The 23,980-nt window shown below is 46.3% G+C and overlaps 1 protein-coding gene across 5 annotated transcripts in view; it reads right to left on the bottom strand.

Annotated features, from left to right (window-relative positions):
- The window catches only part of ADD2 (adducin 2), a 108,428-nt gene that overhangs the window by 38,730 nt on the left and 45,718 nt on the right, over positions 1-23,980 (bottom strand). For 4 of the 5 annotated variants that reach the window (XM_087436601.1, XM_004435570.3, XM_087436604.1 and 1 more), the window contains 3 exons: positions 14,410-14,527; positions 8,715-8,931; positions 6,778-6,916 (listed from right to left, as the gene is read on the bottom strand). In XM_087436601.1, coding sequence (XP_087292727.1) covers positions 6,778-6,916; positions 8,715-8,897 — 322 coding nt within the window. In that variant the 5' untranslated portion in view covers positions 8,898-8,931; positions 14,410-14,527. Of the gene's footprint in view, positions 1-6,777; positions 6,917-8,714; positions 8,932-10,091; positions 10,265-14,409; positions 14,528-23,980 lie in introns of those variants that run through there. The other variant, XM_087436603.1, reaches the window with a different exon arrangement.

Genomic DNA, 23,980 nt, shown 5'->3' with positions numbered 1-23,980 from the left:
AGCACACGCACTTAACCACTACAACACTGGTCCAGCCCCATCAGTTAGTTTTAATGAAGAAGTTTCTAATTATTAGGTCTGCTATCATCACATTGTTTTAACTATACCATGTAACATAGCTTTTTCTCTGATTTGGAAACAGGGCAAATAGAAAGCCAAGTCAGCCAGGGAAGTAAATTCCTAACTTTTCCTGACAATTCATAAACTTCCAGAAGTCAGTGTGCCTGTGGTTGGCTGACGGCCTTGAGGCCTCAGGGGCAACATCTGTTCCCCTCTGGATATGCGGTCCCTTGGTTACCTATGGTTCTTTCCGGGAATTTTGAGAAGATATAGAAGGGATATGGAAAGGGGCCTAGAGAGTTTGGTAGTCTTGTTCTCAGGGCACCAAAGGGTCTAGGAGCTGACGTCCAGTCTGTCCCATTAACCATGATGACTGCTGCCTGCACGCCTCAGGAAGGCAGAAGAGGGGGTCTGAGGCCCAGCACTCCAATTAGTCAGTGTCTAGGAACCAATAAAAGAATCAATAGGAAAGGGTTCTGGCTTAAAATGATATCTGGCTGGGAGCCTCCTGATGCTGCCTTTCCCAGCATCCCACTGAAAACTTTAATGGATTAAAATGCTCTTCGGAAGCTTCCACCATCTCTATAAATCTCGCTGCTACACAGTATGATGTATGTCCTGTATCAGCTTTGCCATTAGTTGAAATCATGAGATTGTCTGCGAATGTGAGGGTGGATGGGTGCTGCAGAGCAAGCCTCAAACACCCCCTGTCAGGAAAATGCACCGAAAGCACCTGTGCCCACCAGAGGTGGTACACTTCCAGGGCATATGTCCAGGAAATGTAGTTGACAGGGACAGAGTAGTTCAAAGGCCCAGCTGAACTGGCAAGAAGTGCAACAATGACATTCCAAACTCAAGGATTTCTAGTTCCAGTTGACGAGTCTGGGATCCCTTCCTCCTCTCCGTGCATTACCCAGACAAGAAATTACTTCTTTGCTTCACCCCTGGAAGCAAGAAGGGAGGCACATCAAAGCATAAGGTCCCTAGGCAAAGTGGAGGGGGGTGGTGCTATTGTTGAGAGGGTCTTCAGACCCAGAGTTCTCTGAGTCCTCTTACAAATAACTTTGGAGTCCTACTGATGGCCAGAATAGGTCTGAAAACACTCACTCCGTCATGTTCTCCGTGTCCTGTATCAAAGAGTCCCCTCCCCCACCCCATGGAGCTTCCTGGTGAGGATTACTCACCCACAGGCCCAAGGTGGGAGAAGAGACTAGAGGGTACCACAGGAGTCCCCTGCTCTCAGGGTCTTAATAGAAAGAATGCTTATTCTGACTAGCCTCACAAAAGTTAGGATGGCTGAACGCCAGGTTTGTGACTCAGATCTAACTGAGCCGTACCTAAGAAAACACAGAAAAAGATGAAAACTTACTGAACCCCCTAAAAGCTAAGACTGAAGGACATGCTATTGCAAAAAAAAAAAACTAAGGCAAATGGAACTGGACAAAAAACAACCTATCTGGGCTTGAACTTACGACACTTGGAATTTCCCCTCTCCACACTCCCTGACTCAGATACCCTGGACGCGCATGAATCAGATTTTCAGGCATCCAACTGTCTTCCTGACAGAGGCTGCTTGGCGAGGCAGTGGGAATGCTGGTCAGCCCTGTTTCTCTCTCAAAAGGAAGAGTATAGGGTCAGAGACATGAAAATGATGAGAAAGAATATCATAGGTATGGGAGACAAAGACCAGAGATATAGATATAGATATAGATAATCAGTATTGATATACTAGAAGAAAAAATTTCTGAACTGAAAAAAACACCTGTGTATAAAAACTGTAAGGACCTACTACATTAAGGGGTAAAAGTCCATAAAAAGAAAAACCTACAATGACGTGTTTCCTGACAACATTTCTAAAATACAAGGATAAGTGGGGAAATCCACCAGCATCTAGAAAAAAAATGTGGTTACTTACAAAGTAACAAAAAATAGGCTGTTTCAGATTTCTCTGCTACAGCAACAGATGTCAAAAGACAATGCCATAGGAGGTTTAAAAAAACAAACTCGAAAGTGACACAAAACAGGTAAAAATAAAAGGATCATCAAAAGTATGCCAGGCCAATATAAACAAAAAATAAACAGCAGCCATAATATTACTAAAGTAGAAGTCAGGAAAAACAATATTTTTTTGGACAAACAGGGCCATTTTGTAGGTCATTTTATATGGATTAAAGGCATAACCCATAATGAAGCTATAGTTATAAAGAACACTTTTGCTTTGAATAACATTTCTTCAAGATGTACAAAGCAAAAGCTTTCAGAAATACAGAGAGAATGAACAGAAGTCAAATACAGTGGGAGACTTAACTCTCATTTTTTACAAAATCAAAAACAATAAATGAAGATAGAGATTAAATACTATGCCCTAGAGATAGTATCTCTACCCACATATCATTTAAAAATGATATTATTAGGCCACAAAGAAAATCTCAATAAATCCCCAACGCAGACATTAAATAGGCCACATTTTCTAAACATAATGCAATAAAACTAGATATTATCAACAAGTCTTTGAAAGAATACAAATTCAACCACTTGGAAATGAGAAAACACACTCCCAGATAGCTCTTAGAATAAAAATAAACCAAAATAGCAACTGCCAGCTATCTAGAAATTAACAATAAAAGAAATACTATGTGTCAAAATTCATGGGATAAGACCAAATTTATACTCAGAGAAAAAATTCATAGCCTTAAATGACTTCAATATTGAATTAAATATGAAAATAAGCCAAATCCATTTTACTCTCTTCTAGAACAAACATAAAGAACAAAATAAACCAAAGAAAAGTTACAGAAAAGAATTAATTAATATAAAAACAAAATTAATGAATTGGGAAACAAGGAAATTAGTGGAACCAATATGTAAATCCAAGAATTGGCTTCTGTGAGAAGATGTATGAATAAACCAACACCTGGATCAGCCAATGAAGAGAAAGTGGGAATATACAGCCCCAGGAATGAGAAGGGGATGCTATCTCATCCACAGCAGGAACTTAAATGACAAAAGTAATACTGTAAATCATTCCAATAATTTTGAAAAGCTCCATGAAATGGATTATTTTATATAAAATACATGACCAGGGGCCAGCCCGGTGGTGTAGCAGTTAAGTTCACGTGCTCCCCTTCGGCAGCCCGGGGTTCGCCAGTTCAGATCCTGGGCGCGGACCTATGCACCGCTCATCAAGCCATGCTGAGGCGGCGTCCCACATAAAGCAGCTAGAAGGATGTGCAACTATGACATACAACTATCTACTGGGGCTTTGGGGAGACAAAAGGGAAAAAAGGAGGAAGATGGGCAACAGATGTTAGCTCAGGGCCAATCTTCCTCAAAAAATAAAAAATAAAAAAATAAAATATATGACCAAAATATACTCAAGAAACAGCAAAGTAAATTTTTAAAGAACCCTAGATGAAACTGAGAAAAAAAATAAAATTATCAAAAATGTTCCAGATCTGGATGGCTTTACAAGTGAATAATAAATCTTTAAGGAACAGACACTTCCTATCTTATTTAAACTCCATCAGGGCAAAGAAAAGCGTGGGAATCACCCTGATTCATCCTATGAAATTAAAGCCTCAATACCAATACTAAAAGAAGTCTTCCCAAAAAGTGAACTGCTGACCAATCTCATGTGTGAATATGGATGTAAAAATCCTTAATAAAAGTCTAGCAAATCAAATCCAGAAGAGTATTTTTAAAAGAATGCATCAAAACTAGGAATGATTTATTTCAGGAATGAAAGAAGAGTTCAATATTCAGAAATCTATTAATATAATTCATCATATCAATAGTTCAAGGAAAGAAAAATCAATAAGTGCCCCAAATGCATTTTATAAAATTCAACATCCATTTCTGAGAAAAACTCATACTGAACTAGAATAAAAAGATATTTCCTCAACATGACAAAGGATAACTATCTCTTGCGGTAAAACAATTTCCATTAAAGTCAGAAACAAGACAAGGATGATGACTCTCTAATCTATTATTAAACATTGTTCTGAGAGTTCTAACAGATGCAATGAGAAAACTGGAAAAATAAACCAAAGGGTAAATGTTGGAATAAAGGATGCAAAGGATGACGATTATTTGCAGATTATGTGATGTTTCTATATAAAAACCCAAAAGAATTAACTGAGAAGATATTAGAATTTAAGAGTTCAATAAGGGGCTACTGTAAATACATATATCCAGCGGGCCGGCTTCGTCGCGTAGCGGTTAAGTATGTGCGCTCCACTGCTGGCGGCCGGGCCCAGATCCCAAGCGCACACCGACACACCATTTGTCAGGCCATGCTGTGGCGGTGTCCCATATAAAGTGGAGGAAGATGGGCACGGATGTTAGCCCAGGGCCAGACTTCCTCAGCAAAAAGAAGAGGATTGGCATGGATGTTAGCTCAGGGCTGATTGATCTTCCTCACAAAAAAAAACAACAAATAAATAAATAAATAAATACATATATCCAACAAGTTTCCCAAGATGACAGCTATAACCAGACAGAAAATTGAATAAGAATCACTTAAAATAACAAAGTTATATAAAATTTCCAGGATAAACTTAAGAAATTAGTAGGGACTATATGAAAATAACTACTCACTTTTCTGATGGACCTTAAAGACTTAAATAGAAGACACACATCATTTCTAAAAAGATTTAAAATTCATTCATGCAAATATTTTTTAAGCACCTACTATGTGCCAGACACTTTTCTAAGTCCAGGACACTATTCCAGGATATAGCAAGGAACAAAACATATAAATACCCTTTCCCAGGTGGAGCTAACATTCTAATACAAAATTATAAATTTATAAATTCTCCACCAAATTAATCTATTCATTTAATGTCATCCCAATAAAAATCCTAAAAGGAATTTTTGGAGGTAGATGGGGAGACTTGACAAAATACTTCTAAAGTTATTTTAAAGAATAAACTTGTACAAATACTATAAAAATTGGCAGATGAATAATTAAGGGCATCTTAGATGATAAAACATGGGGAAGGTGTTTCTAAGCATGCAATCAAAAGCAGAACACACAAGGGAAAATAACAATGGATTCAACTATATGGAAGTCAAAGAATTCTACAACACAAAAACATCCTGAACAAAATTAAAAGTCAAAGGAGACGGGGGAAGAAAACTGTAATATATTTGACAGAGCAGGGAAATAGCCTTACTTTATAAAGATTTGAAAATCTATCAGAAAAGAATACACAAGAAGGAAAATTGGCAAAGGATGTGACAGGCAACTTACTACAAAAAAAAATCACGCCAATATGTATGTGAAAATATATCCAACCTCATTAGTAATCAAATAAATGCATGCGAAAACATAAATAAAGTACTATTTCTCACCTATCAAATCAAAAGGATGAAATGAATGGTAATACATACTACAGAGGAAGGAAATGGGCACTCGACTGCACTGCTGGTAGGAATGTAAATTGGTTCATCTTTGTCCAGGGACATTTGGCATTACGCATTCAAGTCTTTAAAACACGCATATACTTCAATCCAGTAATTCTACTTCTAGTAATTTATCTTAAGTAAATGGTGATGGATATAATCACAGACTTATTTACAAGGATGTTTATTGCATTGTCGTTCATAACAGCAAAAAGTTGGAAACAACCTAAAAGTCTAAAAACGGGAAATTGATTAAATAAACTATGGCATATTCAGCCATGCCATAGAATAGCATACTTCCACCAAAAATTATATTATAGAACTGTGTTTTATTATGTGAAAAATTAGTCAAGATATGTTAAGGCTATTAAATTTGTCCGTATAATGTGATTCCATTTTTGTGCGCATAATCTGTATTTAAGAGTAAAAGGCTGGAAGGATATACAGCAAAATATTGATAATAGTAATTTCTTGGTTGTAAGAACACAGTAATCAAGAAAGGGAAATTTTTATTTCCCTTTCTTGACTGTTTTCTTAATTTTCAACCATAATCCTGTGTTCATCTTGTTGAGGGGAATTATTTTTCGATGTTTGTTTCTTAAAGGTTGTGGGCAAAGACTTGGGGCCCAGGAAGACGGGTTCATGACTCGCCCTGGCTGCTCTCGGCCCTCATCTATGAAGTAGGATGGCCTGTCTCGTGGAGTAGGGAGACACTGGCTTCAATGGCCTCCTTCTGTCCCCCTACTCCATCTCCAAGGGAGTGGCTCAGGGGATTGAGGAGAGAGCAGCCTGAGTCAGGGCCAGATGCTGCTAGGACGCCAGGATTTTTCTGAGGTTCTGTACCCATAGCTAGAGTAACAGGGAGGGGAATTCTCACTCTCCACTCCTGGCCTTTCAAGCAGAAGCCATGTGAGGGACCTTGAGTTGCAAAGCTCTTCCCTTTATGCTAATCCACTTATGAGGGGTGGGGGTGGGGAGGTCACACATAGGCTGCCCTGCCCCTCAGAGCACTGACACCTTGTTATCCTGCCCCCTCCCCCAGCAGAACCAGAAACAGGTTTTGCCTTAAGTCAGCACCCACTCCTCCTATTTCCGGGCATCAGAGAGAATTCTCCTGTGGGTCTTGAAATCGCAGCAGCACAGAAGCAGAGCCAGGTACCTCTGGCTGCTGCTCAGCTCCCCTAGGTCTGCTAACGCAACTGTACCACTCACTCCGTAGCCCGGCAACCAAGCTGCTTCTTCCTGCTCCTTCCTCTCTTCCCCACCCGTCTTCCTCCACCTCTGCTCCTGGCACCTCCCCAGCTCCCCACATACTCATGGAAGATGTTGGGAAGACTGCGTGGGAGGTGCTGGCCATGAAGTCCGCGATCTGCCGCAGGGCCCAGATGTTGGAGGAGTTGTTCCCTTTCTTCATCTGCTCCTGGATGAGGCCTTCCAGCTCCTCCCTGAAAGACTGAAGCAGGCCCGAGGCATTGGTCCCCCCAGTGTGTCTCATGTGGGTGACCCAGGGCACCTTGACCCCAGCTGCCGACTGATAAACTCTTCCAAGTGTCCATCCCCAACCCCTGGGTCAGGCCAGGGCCCCACTTGGGATCCTTGGGCCCCAGAGGACACTGGGCAATTCCACTGGGACCTCAGGAGCCACATCAACTGCTGCGTGGAGAGGAACAAGGAAATGCTGGGAATGTATCCTGTTCCCTTTGCCATGTGGGCAGTAATCCAGATTCCAGGTCCTTCCTGGGTCTAAGTGACAGCCAAGACCCCTCCTCCCCATCAGACATGGCAGGTCTTCACTTTAGTAATTGAGACGTTGTGAAAAGCAGAACTGAATGAAAAAAATGTGACCTTCCCTGTCCATTAGCCATGCCTATGGCTCTTCTGGGCCTCAGTTTCTCCATTATACAGAAAGATTTGATGACCTCTCCGGTCATTTCCACTTCAGATGTCCTACGACTCTAAGCCTGGCTTTTCACACCATCAGGCCATAAATCAGGCATGCCTGTCCACCAGGTGGCAGCAAGGAACACTCAGGAGGAAACGGAGCCACTTAGGTGTCCCCATCTTCTGCCTGAGAATAGAGTCCCACCCATTCAGGCCCCGAAACTTGGGTTAGTACCAACTCTGCCACTTCTCCTACCACCCCTGCCATCCCTCCTAGTCACACTGGGGGTTTTCCATCATCCCAATGGTTTTAGCACTTGCCATATTCCTCCAGGCTCCCCCACACAGTGTCACCTGTCACCAAGACCTCAAGCCCACCCCGTCAGCGCTCCTCTGGGAGGCCTGAGCATTCACTGTCTGCTCTCAACCAGGCTCACACACAGCCCATGTACATGCCCTGGCTCCCCAAAGCCTAGTGGGGGCTGAGGCAGAGCCCATCCTGGCAAGCACCTGGAGATGCCAGCTCCTTCCTGGGCTTCCCAACCCTTAGGAGCATGCACTGTTTCCTGAGGACCTCCCAGCTCTACGGCCCTCAGACTACCCCTTGCCTCCTTCCACACTGCTCTTCCTACCCCACACCCCCCAGCAAAGGCCTGCATCACGCTCCTACTTCACTGGTCCATTAGGCCACACTCCCTCCTTCTCAATGCACCATTTGCCTCAAGAATAAACTCTGTGACCACGCCAGGCAGGCACCAACTGACCTCAAGTCTGGAGCCTTGGTGGGGTGATCCTGTCTTGCCCTCTCAAGGGACTCTGGCCCCTGTCCCATTGACCCCCGAACCCTACACTCTCCCCACTTCCTGGGGCTTCCAGGCCATCTTCACCCCTGCCCCATGCATGGCAAAGCCTTATTTGCCCCGACAGTGAGCTCTTTGTGGTGTTCATAAAGGGGAGCCCCAAACCTTCCACGTGGCGCCCCCTGCTGGCCTCCATTTTACACCAATTTGTCTGTTCATTGTTACAACTTTTGGTGAAGAGGGAAGGGAAGACTGGAAACTGAGGCTCAGAAGGGGCACAGGGAACTGAGGGGGCTCCTGTCTCTCAGCCCCACCTCCTCCCACCACCGAGCCCAACCGCCGTACATAAGCCACATTTTGCCATGCACCAGTGATGAGGGAGAGAATCAAACACCCACGTTGCCAGACGCATCTTACTCATCGGGCTTAAAATTGCTACGACCCTGAGCAAGTGGAAGAGGAGTTATTTATCTTTCAGGTTCTCCCGAATGAGTCAGCGCCGCCCCCTCCCCTCCCCGCCTCCTGCCTCCTGCCTCCTCTCCCGCCCCGCCTGGCTCAGACGCCGCTCACAGGGCTCTGCAGGATCATGGTCACGCGCTTCTTCTGCTCCATCAGGTTGAAGTCCTGCCGCAGGTCCGCTGCACGGTTGCGAAGGCGCATGTACTCAGGGTCGTCTTCAGAAAAGCGGTCGAAGTACTGCTGCCCCTGCGGGGGCGGCGGGGAGGCAGCCTCGGGGACAGTCTCTTCACTCATTTTCCTGGTAGGTTTACTATCCACTCCTGGAACCCTACAGGGAAAGGAAGAGGGGGAGCGAACGGGTTGGTGCTCCCAATCGGAGTGCACGCTTCCTAAAGCAGAGGGGCTGGCTTCACAGCGGGATGCCGCTCTTCCCTGGAGAGCGTAAGCGGAGCCGCAGGATGGAGGGCAGGGAACCGGCACCTACCGATCTATAGGGGGCGCTAGTGCACCATCCGACTAGACTCGGGTCCACCACCCTTCCCTGACTAACCCGCCAGCCTTAAACTTCCCGACTCCAGTGGAGTAGACAGTTCCCCCTGTGCAAGCATGACCTGAAGACCTTTTTGAGCATTTCTGTGATGCATATCTACATAGTGTAAAACTATTGGGAATTAGTATTTCATCTTAAATGTAAACCCTCTAACAAGCCTCCTAAAAAATGTGGTGGGAAATTCACAAAAGAAAACTGAAAAGAGAACAGGATCTACTAAAATGTGGGAAATGCTTTACACAGTGCTTTTCTGCACAACTTTGACTTTGCTCTGGCCGCTGGAAAAGAAGTATTGGTGAATCCGTTTCTGTAAAACGTGTTTCAATGCAGAATCAGGTTCTTACGCCAAGTTTAAAAGAGGTGTGAAATTTTTATTAAGGGAAAATTAATTTCTCCCAAACCCCACGAAATGAATACTGAGAAATAGTAAAAGAATAAACACTGATTGAAGGGCACCACATCGCCAGGCTGCCCAGAGTCCCACTATCTAGACCTGGTCCCTGGAGTGAGGACTGGGGCAGCTTTTGGAGAGTTGGCCTGGGGAAAAGCCATAGTTTTTCTACTCAAGCATGCTTTGTTAGTGCCTGGATGATGAAAGAAGGAATGTCCTCTATTGCCATATTGGAGCCCTTCCGAAGAAGCAGGCTACAGTTCAGCCTCCCCTAACCAGCTGTGGGGCTTGGGCCACACCAGTCTCCCTTTGGGTGTCAGCACTGCTAGGCCCTCACATCTGGGTTATGCCCCTTTGACACCCAGGGTGGCCTTACGAGCTGTACCCTTCTCCCTCTTGGCTGATCCCCTTCACAGCAAAAGAAGCCAAGTGCCTCAAGTGGACGATAATTAGCTTCTGAACAGAGTAGGGAGATACCAAGAAAAGAGCATTACATGGGATCAGGACACCTGGCTTTCATCCTTGACCTGCCCGTCCCTCACTTTACCTCCATGGGTTCCCTTTCCACGAGGGGTGGAGGTGCTCTCTTGTTCTCTCAGAGCGCTCCTGGTCTCCTTGGTCCTGATCTGTTCTTCCCCTCGGCTGATCCTGTCAGCCCAAGCTCTAGCCTTCCTTCCAGCCAGCAGCTCACCACGAGAGGCCTTCCTGACAGCCCGTAAAGCATCCTCTCCTTGTCGGTGAGTTGTCTGTGACCTCCTCTTCCACCTTCTGTCAGGACCCTACCCTCCACCTTACAGTTCCTCGCCCAGGAGGGCGGGGTGGGGGGGAGGTGGGGTGGGGATGATGCACTAGGTAGAGGAGGAGTGGGAGTCCACCCATCAGCCCAGAACAGTCAGGTGACTTTTCTTTCCTTTTGCATTCTTCTCCTTTGGGGAAGGGCCAATAGCAAGTTCAAGGGAAGGCACATGGACAGGGTCCCTCAAGGGTTGGCTGATGGCCTGAACCCTTGGCCTAGAGCAGGGTTTTCAACCTTGGGTGCACATTAGAATCACCTGGGGAAGTTTAAAAACTAAAGAAATCAGAGATTTTAATGTTATTAGTCTGGGGTGTGACCTGGACGTCCGGATTTTTAAAAGCTCCCTGGATGAGTGTGATGGGTAGCTAGGGTTGAAATACCACTGACTAGGTGTTAATGGCTGTAACATGTAATGGAAGGTGTCTATTCCAGGTGTCGGCCATTTCTAGCAAGCCTGCCAAAGATGGCACAAAGCCTCATGTTCTATCATTAGTGCCAGGTGCTACTTCCCATGGCTGTCCAGGACCCTCCTCCCACTCCAACCATCACCTGCCACCATGCACTTAACCCGGGACGGCAAGAGTCCTCCAAATGTCATCACTACCTGCTTTTGTAAGGTTGCCAAACCGTGACCTTTGATTTTAATTCTTTCACTAATTAGTCTTCTCCTTAAGAATACACTCGTCAAATCTCCCCAACCGGCACCATGCCTACCAGTTGTGTAGATGAGACATTTGGCTGCAAGGGATGGGGTACGGAGGAGGGAGACTTCTGGCAGTGGCAGCCAAAACAAAATTCTCTAAAGAAAGGTTTTGAAACAGATTTGGCAGGTTGCTGGAATTGTTGAGTATGTACTTAGTAGCATTTAAGCCAGATTCTTCATCTAAGTGGAGAAAGAGTGATTGTGTCCATCAGGGATGTTTCTGCTGGAATAAGTTCTGGACTAGAAGTCAGAGCCTGCAATGTTGCCCCAATTCAGCATTCTCTAGCTGCGTGGACTTGGGCAAGTAATTTCTCTCTTTGGGTCTCACTTGGTCCATCTCTAAATGAGGGAGTGAACAGAATGACTTCCGGGGCCCTTTCCAGTTCTGACACTATGGAGAGAGACAGATACACGTAGAAAAGACAGCAGGATGGAGGATCTAGGTTTCCTGGAGCAAGAGACCTCCTTCTTGCATCCCCTCTCCCCCAGGGTCTCTTCTTTATGCCGAATGCCAAAAGAGAACCATCTGCACAGAACACACGTGACCAACTGACAGTTGCCTAGTCAATCCCATGTGCATGGAGTGGGTTAAGAATACTTCACCTTCATCATGCTCCCAGACAGCCTCATCCCTGAAACTTGGGGAGTAACAAGGATTGTAAGGTCAAACACAACGGGAATGCATTGGAGCCATGCAAACATGTAGTCACCACCCAGATTCTCCAAGGCAGACAGTGCTACAGACCAAACTTCTTCCAGATGCATTGCTCCACTGCACCCTACCCCTTTTAATTCTCTTTGGCGCTTTCACAGCTCCAAATCTTTGATGTTATTTTAAAAACAGCAACAAGCAATGCCCCCAGTGAGTACATTGGATGTGAACATGGGGATGAGCTCCCAGCGTTCCTTACAACTCTGGTCCAACCAGCTCCAAAAGCACCTGAACTCTCAGCTTCTCTGGGACTAGGATCATCTGAGCCAGCAGAGCCTGGTCCTGAGCCTTCCTGGCCTAAATCCTTTCCATTCAGGCAGGAAAAGGTTGAATCTCTCCCCTTCCCCTTGGAGTGGCTGCATTTCCCAGCAACAGGTATGTGAAGGCTCTGAAGTAGCTCTCCCCACCCTGAAGCAGGAGGGAGAAGGTCTGGGCCTGATGGACAGGAGCGTACACCACCATGCCCCCAGGCCTGCCTTCACTTCTTAGAGCCCAGCCCAGAGGGCTGCTCCAGAGGTGCTCCAGGAGGGGTGGGGTAGCCCTGACTCCCTCACCATGACAACAGGGGCCTGGGCAAACCCTTTGGCTCTGTGAACCAGAGGCATCCATTTGTTTCCTTCCTTCCCTGCCCAAAATGCTTCACAGGTGATCAAAGTTGTGTGTAGCCCAGCTTAGGGGTTAAAAGCATGGACTCTGGAACAAGACAGTGAGTCTGAATCTCAACTATGCCACTTATTAGCTGTGAGTTATTGGGCAAGTTACCTAACCGCTCTCTGCCTCAGTTTCCCCATATATAAAATGAGGGAATTAGGTTGTCGCAAAGATCAGATGAGTTAATATATGTGAAGTACTTAAAATAGTGCCTGGTGCATAGCAAGTGCTAGTCTGCATTTGCTCTTATTATGTGTCATTAGGGGCTAGAATCATCGTGGCATTAGGAACTCGAGTCATGAGAGGCTTATGATGCAATCATAAACAGGTGCACACTAAATAACTGTAATTATATGTTTTAGTCCAAAAACCTAATTCAATCTTGAGCTATATTAACAAAACGAAGAACATCCAGAAAAAGACTGATGAGAATGCCTAGTTCTCTGACCAGACAGTGGGAACATGTCAACCTGCAGATCACAGAAAAGAGAGTAAGCAAGAAGAGGAAGATCAGAGAGGCCAGCATTCGTGGGCCCGGTGTGACATCATAAAGAATGTATCTGGCCTTTGTCCCTGGTTCCTGGTGCAGAGCTTCAAAACCTTTGGGATTTCTAAAATGTCTAAAAGACATTAGGAGTGTCTTTTGTTATTCATAATAAGCTCCTTTCACCAAACCTGAGTTTATGCTAATGAAGTGACTTAGGGTGGGCCCTCAGATATTTCAAGAGAGGGACTGGCCACCAAGAAAGACCAGGCACATGATTAGAGGGCTGGAACTTCAACCTCCAATGCGGAGGATGGGAGGGGGAGGGGCTGGAGATTGAGTTCAATCAAGTGGCAGATGATTTAAACCATTATGCCTAGTAATAAAGCCCCCCTCCCCAATGGTGCCCCCTCCCATTAAAAATCTCTGGACACTGAGAGCTGGGGGAACTTCCTGGTTGGTAAGCACATTGCCGTGCTGGGATGGTGACAGCGCCTGGATTCTAGGGGCATGGAGGGGGCATGGAAGCTCTGCGCCAATCCCCCACCTCCCCACCGCAGCCCTACGCATTGCTTCCGTTTGGCTGTTCCTGAGTTGGATCCTTTATAATAAAACTGTAATCGCAATTACAGTGCCATCAGTTCTGAGTCATTCTAGTGAATTATAGAAACTAGGGGGGGTATGGGAATCCCCAAATGTATAGCCAAGTCAGTCAGAAGTGCGGGTGACCCAGGGACCCCATTTGTAGCTGGCATCTGAAGTGGGGGCAGTCTGGTCGGCAACCTGGCCCTCTGACTTGTGGCAGTTAACTTGTGTGCCCTTTAACTCGGGGCAGTGTCAGAATTGAGCTGGATTGCAGGACACCCAGTCGGTGTCAGAGAATTGGTGATGGAACAGCACCAGGCAACTTCTATTCATGATTTATTTTCATTCCCAGGACCACTCCCTGAGGCAGACATTATCGTCCCGGTTTTACAGATAAAGAAACTGAATCACAGAGAGGTTAACTAACTTGCCCAATATCACACAGCTAACCGTGGAGTCGGTGTTTCAACCAGGAGTGTCCCCGGCTCCACATCCTGCACTCCTCCACTCCAATGTCCCACATGTCTCTGGGGCTGCCACATGGAAGAGGGATTAGGCTGACTCCTTAGAGCCTCAAGGGCCAGAACTAGGAAGGCAGATTTTAGCTGAGGGTGCGAGGGAGAACTTTCCACCAGCAGGAGCTGCTCAGTAAGGGAAAGACAGGACAGGCCGCCTTGTCAGGTGGTGAGCTCTCTCCTCGGAGTCAGGGTGACTACAGGAGGCTGTAGAGGGGCTTCTGCCCCTGCTGGAGGGCTGGACTCTAAGGAGGGCTGGACCTCTAAGGTCCTTCACATTCCATGTTAGCTCTGGGGTCAGCAGGATTGGGGGGTTCATAGCAATGATCGGGGTGTCTGAAAGCTCATCCTGGTGAGATGGACCCAACCAAAAAGTGTGCCTCACCCCCCATCACCACCCAAAACTACCAACTGATTACCGGGAGGCTGGATCAGCCTTGTCTCAGGCTGCGTCTTCTCAGTGCTCGGCCTGTGCACCCCGCTCTGCTCTCAGGGACGCCAACCACATGAACAGGATTTCACACATCCAGGTGGAAACTGGAAAACATAAACCACAGATATCAGGGTCTTGTCTGCACCCCATGACTCCTCATCCTGTTTCTGCAGCACCATTAGATGCTGATTTATTTTAAGGACTGCTAGGAAATTCTTCAAAATGAACTTGAAATAAATTTTTATTTTAAAAGCAAATTATGTCTATAAAAAGGTAAAGAAAACTCTATTATCTTTACAATTGGGATCAAAATTCCTTTCAAAGAGAGGAATTGGAAAATCCGTTTGCCGAGTGTTGGCTGTCAGGCCTCTGAGGAGGGAGGCTGCTCTGCATGGTGGAGGGAGTGGAATGTGGGACTCCTGCAGGAGCCCAGGGGGTCATAGGCTGCTGGGCCGGGAGACGTATGACCCCTTCCTGACCTCGCCTACACGCATACTTCACTAACAGCTACTAAACTCACAGATGCTGGTATGAGTGATTTTTGGATGCAGCCCAAGAGGCAGAAGAAGCCTAAAGACTATCACTCCCCAGGAGAGTGGGAGGGGTTTGGAGTTGCACAGGCCATGAATTAGTGGATTCAAGACAATTTCACCCAGGCTTCAAGGGGAAGAAAGGCCCCCAGCTAACACCTGGGTAACAGGTCACAAAGTACTACTGAAGGAGGAATGTGAAGTTGTTAATATCTTACAAACAAGGTCAAGTTACTACTCCAAAAATCCTAGAGATCAAGGTCTTCAAAAGGTTAATCATCAAAATGTTAAAAAAAGAAAAAGACAAGTGATATTTTCCCATTTTCACGTGGGTGCTCTGTTGTTCAGACACAGGACGCTTTTCTCATCCAGGGCTGGCAGCATCTGTGACCTCACTCCCACCCCACCATGGCTCTGGAGCCAGGCCCTGCCTCTCCTGCTTCACTGGCCACTCAGTTCCATCCCTGACCCAATGAGTCCACAGTGGAGCATCCGGGAAGACTTGTCTCACCAGAGAGGGGCAAGGAGAATCCACCTTGGGAGGTACAGTGGGCCTGAGGGAGAAGGGAGACTGCATGCCCACTGAGGCACAGTGGCAGGGCACCCAGGGCTCAGCATTTCAGTGCCAAGATGGCCCCTAAGCCAGGTCCTGACGCTCATGCCTCTAGTTAAGGACCTGGCAGCTGCTTCCAAAAGCTAATCTCTATGCTCTGCACGTCCAGCTGCAGGTCCTGACGCTCATGCCTCTAGTTAAGGACCTGGCAGCTGCTTCCAAAAGCTAATCTCTATGCTCTGCACGTCCAGCTGCCAGCTGGGGCCCTCCTTGCATCGGCCTTATTTCTAGCTAGAACAGGGTCACCACTTGATGCTGCTTCTGTCCAGTGCTGCTTCTGTCCTACCAACGTGGGAGCCCTCCCTTCCAGGAATGGCTGGCTCCAGGGCAGGGTTTTCTCGCATACATCTGGATGCTGTCCTTTTGATAGGTGGCCATTGAACCCCCAAGGACGAATCTTGCAGCCAGGTAAGTTGTCTTACGTGAAGCACAGCTTCCTCCTTCCCCAGCAGCTCCTGCCACGGAGGTGCGAGGTTGTCCCATAGCCGCAACCTGCTAACATTTGGATTTTCAGAATCTGAGCTATTTCTTGTGTCCACTGAGAGAATTAATCCTTTGCCCCTAGAAGTGACCTGTGCCATTCATCCAAGAAGACAGACATCTGTCCCCCAGATAAGCGTACACTGAACACAATAATTCCCATCCTAATCTCCATCGGTGTTGAATTTCCACTATTAGACCTCCATTCCTTGGGTTATGGTGTTATCCCTGATTAAAATGAAAATAGCCCCGACAGGTATTGTAGGCAAATGTGTTATTTGTAAAACATTCTCCTGTGGTACCAAAAGTGTCAAATCTCTGATTGCAGGGTCAGGCTGAGCAGGGCCTGGACAAGCACTGGATCAGCAAGTCTTACTGAGAAACAGGCTTGATGCCAGGGCCACTCAGGAGGGTCCAGCACCTGGGCAGGGCTGCCGCCCTGGGTGGGCCTTGGGGGTCCCTGGCCTGACAACCCTCTGAGCCTGCGCCTGCTGCGGTATCAAGGCCAGCATCACCACCCATTCAGCCTTCGGTTTCCCCAGCATGTGCTTCAAGAACCTAGCTTGCCCCAGCTCCTGGCCACCCACGTCCCTCGGGTAGAGCTGAGAAGCAAGGGGCGGCCCACATAGAGAGAAAAGCAGCATCAACCCCCATGACACCTGGCACCTCCTGGGAGGCACGGCACCTCAGGGCCACCTGCTCCTTGTCTCGTGTGTAGTCAGGCTGGGCTGCGAGGCAGGAAGAGTTAGGACACAGATTCCAGCCCTAGTTGGCTGTCCACCAGACTATGAACCTGGACAAGTCAGGGGCACTCGGGGGACTCTGCCCACCCTGATGCCCCACAGCCACCTTAAAATCGACCTGTTCCAGTGGGCCATCACTTCAGCCAACCCTGCGCCAGAGCCTCCCTCCCCCAGCCAGCCCTTCTCCCTGCCCCCAACCCAGCCAGCCACCCCACCAAGGGTCCCCGAAGGCAGCCTTGACTCCTCCCTCTTCTCACCCTGTGTACCTACTGTGTCACCAAGTTCTCTGGTTTTATGTCCTAAATATCTCCCCACCCAGATCATCGTGCCCTGAATCATGCCATCAATTCTCCATCCCTTTTGTGGTCTCTGCCCAGTTTTTCCTCTCTCATACCCACCTTCCAATCAGTAGCCAGAGTGGTTCTAAAAATGCAAATCTGGCCCACGCCTGTCACTGCCCTGCTAAAGACCTATTGGTAGCTCCTGTCACCTGGGGCAGTGTTCCTTCGCCTTTTTTTTTTCTAATTCCTGCTCCTCTAGTCAAAATTTAGTCAGATCTAGATTGTATTACAAAAGTGACAGGTATTCTTTTTACAATCATCAAATATAAAATTTTAATTCTGAATTTGCTTTTTCAAACCAAACACATGCTCCTTGATGGAAATTCAAACCCACCCATCCCCACCTGAGGGACTCTGCTTGTCTCTCTCTGCCCACCTCCTTCCTCTTGAGGATCACCCCCCTGTAGAATGAGGTCCCAGCTCTTAGCTGGCACACGAAGTCACATGGGCCTCTCAGCGCTCGCCCTCGCCCTCACTGATTATCATTGGTGCTCCGGGTGCTATTCCCAGGACCTGGAAGACACCAAGCCTTTTCCCACCTCGTGCCTTTGTCCATGCTGGTCTCTGCTGGAGCCTTCTTTCCTCTCTGCCTTCTCCCTTCAACTCAGGTTGTCCTCTCCTCCCTGAAGCCTTCCCCCAACACCCCTGTCCGTTAGGCTCTCACATCACCTTTCCTCACCTTTCATTCCCCTTACAGTCTGACAGCAACAATCTATCACCATGAGCTTCAGCGGGCAGGGCCTGTGTCTTCGGCATTTCTCTATTCCCCGTGTTGCCATAGGGCCTGGTGCCAGATAAGAAATGTTAGTTGAACTAAAACTCAACTAACAGTGAATTGGAGGAAGTTAGGCCGGTTCCGCAAAGCAGCACTGTCCAGACCCTGGGGTCCCAGAGGTGAGCAAGGCCCTAGGGGAGCTCATGGTGCAGTGTGGGGAGACAGACCCCTAAGCAGCCTGTTTCAGGGTAAGGTGCTGAGTGTTCATGGAGGCTGCAAGGCAGGTTTCCTAGTGCCTAAATCACCTCCTCCAAGACAAAAATGTTCTTTTGTTATATAACCCAAATGGCTGGGCACCCCCCTCTGGCAGCCTTTCTTCTTGCCTGTCTTGAAGCAGAATTCCAGCAATTGATTGCAACTCTCAAACTAACAAATCCAGCTCCACAATGTAACATTGATTATGAGGAGACACAGGAGAAGATAATATACCCCACACACCACAAGCCACAACCCCCTTGGCTCTCCAAAGTTCAGGCCTGCCCCCTTATCTGTCTCTCTCACCTCTTCCTTCCAGCAGGCGCTTCCCTCCCCCACCCCAGAGCCCTCCGCTCTTTGCTCAGGGGAGCCCTGGAGCTCCCTCTCAGCACCTCCAGTTCACATCCTCACACTCTTAACCCCTGCTCAGCAAGGACTCTGCTTGGGGTTCACCCTCCTAGGAGAGCAGCTGCGGACTGCAAATCATGAAAGACGCTCCCTGTCACAGGTCGTTTTCTTCCCTGTCCACTGAAGACCAGATATATGTAATTACTGGAGTATGAAATCGCATTTCTATGGGTTGTTCCTTGTAGGTATAAAAGGAGCAGAAGGTCTAGAAGGAGAGTAACAGATGCCCAAGTTGTCTGACTTTTTGTTAAAATCTATTTAAGCTCCGGGTGCACCGAGGCGAGGCGGGTGCCTATCTCCTTCCACTTCTGTGGGAGGTCTCCAGGCAGGAACAGACTGAGTATCCAGAGCCCAAAGTGGAAAGATGCTGCAAATTGTCATTTCCCAGCTACTTCCCCCACTGCCATGGGCACGGCCGCCCCCATGGCGATGCCTCTGAAAGCCCCAGGCCCCCAGCCACACAGCACAGCACTTGTTCCAAGCTTCAGACTTGAAGTCAGAGCTCAAACTTACCGATCCCTGAATGAGACCTCCCAAAGTGAGGGAGGAGACACTCATGGCCTTGCTGCTGTTACTTTGCAGAGTAAATGGAGACCGTTGAATAACGGACTGGACCCCACCCTGCCTGGTCTGTTCAGATAGAGAAAGCTCATGCCTCTGCGTGGTGGGATTAGGGGTGAAGGTTATCATCATCTTTTTCACACACTTCTGAATTTCTAAAGTTCTATATCAGGTACTAACTGCTGTGACCATTTAGGAAAAAATAGTTTAAAAGAAGAAAGGGAGATGAATGAAGGAGAGATGGTAAAGTCTCCCTCTATCCATCTCTGGAAACCCCCTTGGCTGGAAGAATCCTTTAACCCCCTGACTGCTGCAGGCCTAAGAAGTGCTCGTGTCTGAGCTTCCCCGAGGCATACTTTCCTAGCAAAGGCCAGTGAATTTTAAAAGTCCTGTACCAAAGGGCTCCGAACCTAACGGTTGATAGGCATTTTTTTCCATTCTTCTTTTATCCAGGAATTGCACTGCTATGGAATGAATGGACCTAGCATTCTTTCTCACTACTTAGAATCAGTTCCATTCCCTCTCACTGGACAAGAACAAATTTGTTGAGTATATTTTGGTGCTCAGAGTGAGCAAGAACTGGAATTGGGCATGAGAGGGAAGATTTCCAGAAGAAATAAGATTTAGTTCCTGTCTGCTAGAGGCCTACAGTCACGTTAAGGTGAAAAATATGAATAAAAATAAAACTATATAGTTATATAGGCATATATACATATGTATTTCCAACAAGCATTGAACACGTTCATTTCAGACCACCTCTGACATTTACTTTCAGTTTCCTGTATATACAGTCATGAGTCACTTAATGACGGGGATACGTTCCAAGAAATGTGTCGTTAGGTGAGTTCGTCATTGTGTGAACATCATAGAGTGTACTTATACAAACCTAGATGGTATAGCCTACTACCTACCTAGGCTATGTGGTATAATCTTATGAGACCGCCATCGTATATGTGGTCCATTATTGATCAAAATGTTGTTAGATGGCGAATGACTGCATATGTTAATCAACTGTTAAGTTCAACACAATACAGGAAACTGAAAATAAATGAATGTGTTCAATGTTTTTGGAACGGGAGACCGGAAGCCTTGGGTCCACATTTATGAGTGGGCTGTTAGACCCAAATAGGTATCAGAGCTGTGCTGGGCCCTTCTCATCAGTGCTGCAGTGAAGGGCCCATCATCCTGGTTTTCAGGTGAGGAAATTGAGGTTCCAGGAATTGGAGTCACTTGATCAGGGCCACAGAGGTTTTGAAGGGCAGAGCCTAGGTTTGAACCCATCTGGTTCCAGATCCTGTTCTCTCTTTTCACTTCACCATGCTTTCCTCCCCTCCTCCAAATGAAGGTGAGCAGATGCAAGGGGCCTGGTGGGAAGGTGGGGAATGGAGATCAGCAAATGGCTGAAGCCCAAGACCCAGGTTCCACATTCCTGGAAGAAGCCACAGGATTCAGCCAGCACCTTAAAGGATAATTCTAGTTCCTGTTTCTGGCATGGGGACCCCAAAGGATGTAATTCACAATCCCTGCTCTCAAAAGGCCCACAATGGAGTGGGGGCAGGAGGTGGCTTGTAGATAGATCATTACAATGCTTGGGGGGACAGCGCTCCGGTAGAGGTTCGTGAACCGCAGGGTTCCAGGGAGGTCCCAACCTTGAGGCTCCACCACTGGGCTTTAAGCTGCTTGTCAGATACTTCTGCCCCCAACCACAAAACCATGTGGAATTCATGCCTTCAATGAAGGGGAAAGAAAAGGGGATTCAGGAAGCCCTGTTGATGCAGAGACAGTGCTAAACTAGCAGGATGGCTGGGCTCAGTCCCTTCAGTGAAAAGGTCAGCCAAACTTGCACACTATGTGGATAAAAGCTCATCAAAAACCCTGTCTAACTGAACTGACATGTCCCCTGATTCGCTGTTCCACACCTCAGGCTGTCTTTGAATTCAGTCACAGATACTTTTAAGCGGTCATCTTGTCTACCTTTTGCCTTCAAGCAAGACTGTACCTAAAACCAATGAAGCCATATTTTGAAAAGTTTCACCTTAGTCAAGTTCAAACATAAAACAGTTGATTCTTCTTTTTGGCCTAACCTGAGAACATTTGTCCTTCAATAGGAAAGTGAAGTGTAACCAATTGAATCATGTGGCAGGACTACCCTTGTCCCCATCCCCACCTCCAGCCAAGAAATCCAAGAAACAGCTATTGGATGACATGTCTTTCCGTATCTAATAGAATAAAGCATATCTTAGGCTACACAGGTGGAAATAAATGTTCTTTTAGCACATTAAGACCAAAGTTATTTTGTTAGAGTTTAAAAAAAATTTTTTTTTCTCACTAATTGGGCATAAGAGAAAATTATAAGAACACCTTCCATCTAGGACTGGAGGGGGATCTGACACCATTCCTCCTCTCTCCAGAATGAGGAAGCTGTAAAAATTCACAACTCCAATGAGACTTGGGACTTTCTGAGTTGGGGAGGGAGAGGAGAGTTAATAGGCCCAGGAAGAGAGGATGGTGGGAACAGGAGGAAATATGTTAAAGGGTGAGAGTGTCTAACTGCTCACGTGAGGCACTCTGCTGGCCTCTGGAACATGCATGTGGAGACATCCCAAAAGCCTGAGAAATGAGGCTCAAGCTGTCACAGAGTGTCAGGAACAAGATGGAAAAAATAGGAGGCATGTTGTTTGACTTTCCACTCCTCTTTATGATACTCCCTATGATCCTATATGGTTCGGATTTTATCATGAAGACATTAAGAACTATTTCAATGTCTCTATATATCTGTATGTGTGTTTGCATATCCATGTGTCAGAGGCAATGCCATGTGCTCACCAAACCCACTTCCTCTTCTTCCTGGGCACCCAATTTCTAGCCCCCCTTTCATCTGGAATGTAAGTCAATGGAATATAAGCAGAAGTGATGTCCATCACCTGTAGCAGAGGTGCCTTCTCCACACTCTTTCTCCTTCCTTGCCTCCCTGCTGGATGCAGAAGATCCAGGGGAAACTCTGGCACCCTTGGGGATGATGCAGGCACCAAATGGAAGGAGCTGGGGGGTCACTGAAGGCAGCCCACTGAGCATCTGATCGGAGATTCTGAGGCTGTTGCTACAGCAGATAGCCTACTCTGAAAAGCATATTTACACCTTTTCTTTAGCTGAAGATAGTCTTCTGTTAACTCTATGGTTATTGCTTCCATTTCACTTATTCTAGTGTTTCCTTCAGGATCACCAATTATCCACATGTTAAATCTCTGTTCTCTAATTTTTTTCATTTTTCCTCTCATTAGTTTTATTATTGACACTTTCCTTGTATTCTGGCAGTTTGTCATCATTATTTCCAATTTCACTGATTTTAATTCAGCAAAATTAATGTGGATTTTAATTCTAATGTTGAACATTTTATATTTTGCATAATTTCCTTACTTTATCTCCATTTTCACTTTAGACCTTTTCATCTTAGTCTATTCTCTCCTATGACTGCCCTCTCTTTGTCTTAGAAGCCATATCTTTTTGAACTGTATTAAGAATACCACATTTCTGACATTTTTCTTCTGGTTCCTATAGCAGATTATTATAAGAGGTAAGTGCTTCTTTTGAGTCTTCCAAATCATTTATCTTCTTCTGAAGTGTCTTTTCTCAAGACACTTCTAATTATTTTTCTTTATTCTCAAATAAGGTGAAATCAAGTCCCCTAAGATAGAACCTACAGAAAAAATAGCTTCTAACAAAAGGTGATCAGGAAACCACATGTTTTCTAGAAATCAAATGTGGTGCCCACATAATTAAGGGTGACTTTTAATATCTCTAGGCAATTTCTGCACTAAGCTGACCATAGCAATTACCTTAATAGTCCACTTAAGATCAAAGATATAAAAAGACAATTATCAAGGAAACCAGCCCAATCTTGCATCCAGGTTATCAAATGGGTACTCCTTTTACAGAAACATAATAAAGTTCAAACTCATTTCTAGGTGGCAGGGTGATTGATCTATTAACATTAGATTTGAAGAAATGAATACTTAGGTGAATCCACAAATCTTAAAATATGACCCTCTGCTTCATAACTTCCTGAGATTCCATAAAACTATTGCTAAGATTTAGGAAGGAGGGAATGAAAGATACACATTATGGTAACAATTTGAGGGCTATCAGATACTGGAGACTCAGTCAGCCTTGCTTCCAGGACATCTCTTGCTTGAATAAATGACATGGAAGGCTAGTGACACAGGCAAGCACAAGGAAGGCCTTTGATACAGGCCTCAGAAGTAAAGGCAGAGAGATACAAGCCCAGGTACTGATTTGATAGTGAGGAGTAAAAATAAAGTCAACATTGGCATCATCATATTTCTTCAAATCTAAGACATCATTGACTGACACATCATTATTTTAAATATTACTAAGAAAGGAAAACCACTGCCAATATAATTATAAGTCATCATTAATTGGAGGACACATCCTAATTTCAGAGATGTTGACATGGTGGCGGGGGGTAGGGGGGAGTGTTCCTTAGAAATGATGAAGTATAGGAACCCAACTTGGAAGTTAGTGTCATCAACTTTGGGACTACCCTTCACATGGGGGGATGACAGGTCATCCACCAAGTCGAGAAGCCAAGGGATGAGACAGGAGAAACAGGCCATGGAGCTTTAGGAGAGCCCCATGACACCCTGACTCAGGGTTTATTGGCAGACAAGGTTTATTAGCTGTCATGACAGGTCATCCACCAAGTCGAGAAGCCAAGGGATGAGACAGGAGAAACAGGCCATGGAGCTTTAGAAGAGCCCCATGACACCCTGACTCAGGGTTTATTGGCAGACAAGGTTTATTAGCTGTCAGTCCTGCTTCTGCCAGGTACAGTGTTCCGAGATCTGCGACAGCAAGGCAGACTGATGTGCCCAGCTCCCAAACAGGTTTCAC

This window comes from Ceratotherium simum, chromosome 11, assembly GCF_057802395.1.
Source record: "Ceratotherium simum simum isolate JZ-2026a chromosome 11, ASM5780239v1, whole genome shotgun sequence".
NCBI lineage: Eukaryota > Metazoa > Chordata > Mammalia > Perissodactyla > Rhinocerotidae > Ceratotherium > Ceratotherium simum.
The sequence above is the reverse complement of the archived record's forward strand: the minus strand, read 5'-3'. Positions and strand labels throughout refer to the sequence as shown.